Source organism: Lycium ferocissimum, chromosome 7 (assembly GCF_029784015.1).
Source record: "Lycium ferocissimum isolate CSIRO_LF1 chromosome 7, AGI_CSIRO_Lferr_CH_V1, whole genome shotgun sequence".
NCBI classification, from domain to species: Eukaryota; Viridiplantae; Streptophyta; class Magnoliopsida; order Solanales; family Solanaceae; genus Lycium; species Lycium ferocissimum.
This window is the reverse complement of record NC_081348.1, coordinates 23973711-23979746: the sequence shown is the minus strand read 5'-3', so window position 1 is coordinate 23979746 and position 6036 is coordinate 23973711. Positions and strand designations below refer to the sequence as shown.

At 38.1% G+C, this 6036-nt stretch overlaps 1 protein-coding gene and 1 pseudogene across 1 annotated transcript; one reads left to right on the top strand and one right to left on the bottom strand.

Moving 5' to 3' along the window:
* Positions 1–941: 941 nt before the first annotated feature.
* On the bottom strand, positions 942–5689 carry LOC132063930 (FT-interacting protein 3-like). The gene is made up of 2 exons (XM_059456706.1): positions 5568–5689; positions 942–4102 (listed from the first exon to the last, which is right to left on the bottom strand). Exon 2 carries the CDS (start codon positions 4028–4030, stop codon positions 998–1000), a length of 3033 nt encoding a protein of 1010 aa, XP_059312689.1. The 5' UTR covers positions 4031–4102; positions 5568–5689; the 3' UTR covers positions 942–997.
* On the top strand, positions 4666–4769 carry LOC132065867 (U6atac minor spliceosomal RNA; annotated as a pseudogene).
* Positions 5690–6036: the final 347 nt, after the last annotated feature.

Here is a 6036-nt window from a genome sequence, read left to right as displayed (position 1 = left end):
AGTGGCTGAAAACAATTTTGTATTTTTCTATACAGTAATAGAACAACATATTGTTTCATCTGGTTGCTAAATATGAAAACCCGCATTCTATTATCTGTATTTCTTTTATTAATAAGGTAAAAACTAAGGAAACCAGAGTCTTGATTACAAGCTTCTAACTGCTGCCTGCTGAAGTTAATTTTTCTCCATGGAAAAGAAAATATTGTGCAGTGGAATAGAAAATTAGCCTTCAACGCATTGAATTTTGATACTTCTTGTGCTTTTTTAGTTAGAACTACTTTGCCAATTGCAACCATTGTAGGAAATACCATTCAAATAACATATAACTACCAGGGTTGGTCCAGTGATGTGATCATTCAAGATCAATGATCAACTATATAGAATTTCCCCTTGGCCACCAAATTCTTCCTGCCTTTGTTCTCCCGTGAACTCTATAACCAAATAAAGGGCATACAAATGAGCTGTTTCCTTGTTCAGAAGTTCCTTTATCATCGGGAATTGAAGCATTCTTGCATGTATCACGGATAGTTGTTCAAGACAATACAAGTTACTCGCTTAAGAAAAAAGTTCTCAAGCTAAGAATGAGGTATAATTAAACACCGATTTTACATCGGATATTATCAAGATCCAAGTATGGAAAAGATATACAATATCAACTGGATTGTATGCACTTAATAGAAAATAAACAGTACACATTTGATATACAGACACATGTGATTCTCAGTACCTTTCCCTAATTCAATTACATTCCATGAGCCTTGGCAAAGCTGCAAAATGTTCTAAGAATGCAACTAACTTACTGCACAACATATAGAAACAAATCAAACTTTGAACATTTCTTTGGTTTCCCGGTCTTACTTTCAGGTTCCTGAAATTTGTTCAACTCCTTGGCAATATGACAAAATTTTCCTTGAGGGATTTCACTGGGTATGTTGTTGTTGTTGTTGGCAATGATTAAAATCAGATTTCAGAAAACTTTCCACATAACACCAGCAACCTATAGCATACTATCAGTCTTGGCTGGAAGTCGGCGGAAGAAATTTAGGGGTGCTGATGGCAATTTGTGGCGGAACCTGGGATGCCTCATCGCATAAAATCCAGACAGGACAGCAAGCACCTGAAAAGGTGTTGCATACAACACAATGGCAGCGACCAGGCAGAATAAAATAAATAGTACAGTGGCACGGGGGTCTCGCCAGCTAAGCAGTGCCTGGATTCGCTCACCTTGCGTGGCCACATCTCCTACTACTGTCTGAATTCGACCAGCCAGACTTCTCAGACGATCATACCTCATCCTAACAAGTTCTGAACTCCGTGATGTAGGAAACGTGTCGAATTCCTCATCAAGCTCATCAGGATGTGTTGAATCAGCATGTGATATTCTTGTGTTCATATGAGGAGGGTACCTCGGCCGGTACCGATAGTTCCAAAGCCCTATTAGGCACATGTACAGAAACACTGTTGGAAGGATTAATTCTGGGAAACAGACAAGCATAAGGAAGAGAACATGTACTAATGATGTCGTGATAGGATTCTTCCACATGCATACATCTCCGAACCATTTCCCAACAGAGAATAATCCACTAAAGACGGATATCAGCCTGAAAAAGTTTGCTTTGCTGCGCCTCATGCTCCACAGGTGCGCATCTGCATCACTCATGTATTCAACCACTTCTTTTCTGAGAGGAGGTTCTGCACGGCTTAGCCGCGCAGCAACAATATTTACAGCTTGATGTCGTAGAATATCTTGCTGTGCTACAGACAATGGCTTCACATAATGCATTTTTGGTAAAAGCGGTTTAGAGTATTGAAACATCATGTTGACCATTGATGTACATGAAAATCGTATGGCAAGATGCAGTTCTCCCATCTTCTTCACACCCGACGGGTGAAGGACAAGCAATGGATAAGTATGTGTGTATACTCGATCAGTTTCAAGTGTTGAGACCCGAATGCGAACCTTCCCAATTCTCATGTCTCTTTTGCCATTTGAGCCTTTTTCTTCAAGCTGTCCATTGTCAAACACCCCAACTGTCAGAACAGTAGCTGGATCATAGACTTCCCAAGTGTATTGCTCATTAAACTTTGGATTTAAGCTGTCAATAACTGTCCTGGTCCGCACCCACTTGTGACCATACTTGGCCACACAATACGTATCTGTTGTACCCCTTCCATCTCTTGTTTTTGATGGGTGTAGTCCATCAACATTCAGGATACCTAATTCCAAGATACCAATTGATGGCTTCCACAGCTGCTTTATTGTTGGTCGGAGATCGCTACTATGATGAGTTGACTCATCAAGTACATGGTATCCTCCATCCAGTGATACACGAAGATGGACCCTACTGGAGAACTTATCTTTCTTCTTTGGCTCTTCAATCTCAACTGAACCTGGTTCTTGGAGGTTATACCATCTTGATCGAACAAATCGATCATCTGCTCGCCTTTCAACAGTGATTAATGGTATAATGACCACTCCCAGGGCCTCATCTTTGTTGGAAGCAACACGATCCTCAACTGAAAGTATCAAATGTTCTTCAAACGGTTCAGCAGCAACAAACATCAGTTCCTCATTCCACATAGCATTCATTGTTTGAGATCTAATTGGTTTAGTCCTCAGCACCTGGTTACCAATCCGAGCCTTCACATAGACATCAGGAAAACGATTTTTCTCTGATAGAACTAAGTCTTGTGCTTCAATAACATTGACACGAACATACCACAGCCTAGGAGAATGGTACACTTTCCCGCGGATTTGCGTGGACGGCACCGACATATTTATTGGACTAGCTACATCTGTATGGTAAGCATCAGGAAATGCTTCATCAGCTTGTGTACCAATCCACACAGCGAGCATCAGTTCCCCCTTCTTTTTCTCCCCTTTCTTGTTTTCCAAGCGATACCACTCTGGAGCCAATGGACTATCTGGAGCAACTCGGGTTGGAACTTCATGCAGATCAACTCGAACAATCCCAACAAAGTCATCTTTCAACATATCCTTGTCTTTAACCACAACATCCAAAACGGATGACTGCATTCTTTCTTTAGCAAAAGCAAACACCGTATTCCATTCTGGACTTTGAGTTTTCTCAAAGTGTTGTGTGACTCCTTTGTAGTTCCCAACTCTTACTTCAACATAAGGGTCAAGACTTCCTGTGATATCTTTAGAAGGCAAATCTTGTGCTTTCACGACTCTTACAAACAGGAATTGCATAGGCTCAACAAGGTCATATGTGCCGGATGTTCTGCCACCTCGAATAACTCGGCCCCCCACTATACGCCCTCCTCCAAGGACAGGGCTCGTCTCTTTCAGTGAATATTCAACTGGCTGCTGTGAAGATGAACCTGAGTACATCTGCACTATTTTCGGCCCCTGAGAGGTAGATTTCATCTGATCAGACCCAAACCTTGTCGGTTGATGGGAATCTGCAAAGGAAGAATAAGGCTCTTGTTGTTGGTGCTTTGCATTTGGCAGGTGGTGGAATGTGCGCCTAGACCCTTTTTTACCATTAGCGACTGGTTCAGAGATGAAATCCGGAACATGTTGTGTACGTTCATCACTTGGGCTTGAAAGGGAACTGATATATGATGAAGAATCTGTTGCAGGATATGAGTTTGATACCCTAACCGATGGATCATCAGTTACAAAGACTTTCAGGCCAAGCTCTCCCCTAGCACGTGAGAAAATGCCTGCCTTCTCCAAAGGGTAATGCAAAACAACAGCATCTGAGTATGGAACAAAGGATGATCCATTGATCTTGACCATCCCAAGGGATGATTTAGAATGGCTTGATTTGTTGTTGTTGTAAACAAGAGCTTCAAGTGTGAGGCTGGACAAGTCATGAGGATCAGAAATGTTGAAATAGAAAGTTTCATTCCAAGCAGGGTCCAGATCTCTTTCTTTGATTGTGGTGCGAAATTTTTGGCCATCAAAGTGAAGCTCTACAAAGGGACTAGAAGAGCCTTGCCCATCTTTAGACAAAAGATTGTGGGCACCAACAACTTCAACCCCAAGCTTGAGGTTACTCATGGAGTATAATTAGGATAGTTCTGAATCAATTCAAGAGGGAAGATTGAGCAAATCCAGTCAAGTACGTGAAAACTGCAAAACAACATTAATATCATCATTAGGGAATATTCTCACAGTGGAACACTATAAAGCAAACTTCAAAAATCTACTACATAAAATGATAAGATACTGCAATTCAGCAGCAAAATGAAAAAGCAAATGGAGCAGACCTGACTTTACTTTACTGTCATATCAGAGAAAAACCCAGTCAAGTCAACAACATTTTAAAAGCTTCCATTTCACCAGCTAACATACATTAAAATACAAAGATAAACTCTGTGAATAACATAATCTTCTTGAGGACACTAGACCAATCAACAAAAAATGAAACAGAGAGATAAAGCACTCTTTATCGTCAATCAATTCAAGATTCACCCACCAGAGAGGTATCAAGACAGGGCACACTACTTAAGAGACATCATATACTCAACTCAAAAGAAAAGTATTTATACAGTATATAAGAAAGGAGACTCTGCCCAGAGGAAGTGTTTGTAAAGTAACTAAAGCAGGCAGTTGTCAAAAGGGAGAATCTTTTATATTAAGTTATGGAGAAACAACAAATACTTGTAAAAAAAAAAAAAACAGTAATAGTATAAGTGTTTGTAGAAAGGAGAGATGGTTGGCATCTTCCCTGACAGAGACGGGAACAGCTTTCAAGCTTTGCCTATTATCAGACTCATCCGGTCACTATTTGCTTTTTAACGTTCAAAATTAATAGAAAACCAAAGAGAGTTAACAGTCAAAGCAAGAAAATAAACCATCTTTTGTTGGAGAAGATTGTACAGAGGAATCTTTGAGGATATAGATAACTTAACCATAACAAAAGACCCCTTTTGCTGAAGATGTCACAGAATATCCTAAAGTTCTCTTATCAAAAGCCAACTCAAGATTGAGAAACAAGAAGAATCTGAATCAACCTTGAGGTACTTTCTGCAGAATCTTTGACAATTTTTCCTATACTTCCACAAATCATTTTAGGACATGGATTTGTTTAATTTTTTTAATTAATGTGACCCCACTTCAAAACTAAAGGCCAACAAATTCTGTTAAGCTTTTCAGAAACTGTTATACTTGCAAATCATGGTGGCCATCAAAGTTGACCTAAGACATGTAAGAGATAGAAGCCAATCCTTGTTTCACAAAACTATTGATTTCTGAAGGAACAAAAAACACCCACAAACATAAATTAAAAATAATAACTCAATTTACATAAAAAGTAGACAGCTTAGCAGATACCGTTTTAGACACCTAACAATAATTAAAAAGCAACAAATAAACTCCTTTTTGTGAAAAAAGAAAGTTGATTTATCATCTGATTTCAACACAAGATAATCTAACAAAGAAGGAAAAATACAGTAGTATGACAAGTAAGCAACAAAATGAACTATACACAGCGAAACAGAGAAAGATAAATCAAATAGTATTAGATAGACCAAGATCCTAGCAGAATAATAACAGGAAAACAAAAAGAAGAATTAAAAAAGAATAAAAGGTGCACCTTTTTTCTTCTCAACTGAATCTTCTTTTGAATATAATCTATATGTGTTCTCAATATTCTTTGATTCCCAACTTAAAAAAAAAAAAAAAAAAATCCCTTTATTTGTACACCATGAAAAAAGAAGGAGAAAAGTAATAAGAAGAAGAAAATGAAGGGAATGTTTGAAGATGGTGCAAGGAAACAGAGCAACGAAGAGACAAAGATATGTTCAGTGTCGTGGAAAACGAGATAAAATTGTTGAATATTAGTTACGGAGAAAATTAAAATATTTCTATACCTGCCCCTGCTTACATGTTACATGTACACTAGCAAAAGAAGAAAAAGATTGAATAATACTCGCTCTTTCCCAATAAGATTATCCTTCTTCTTTTTTAATCTGTTTAAAAAAATTATATTTAGAAATAATTTAATTTTATAAGATAATTTATAATCATATAAATATCTAAAATTTATTTTAGATTATATATTT

What these genes read in the sequence shown, in the direction of transcription:
- LOC132063930 (XM_059456706.1), bottom strand. Translation starts at nt 4,030, where the DNA reads ATGAGTAACCTCAAGCTTGGGGTTGAAGTTGTTGGTGCCCACAATCTT.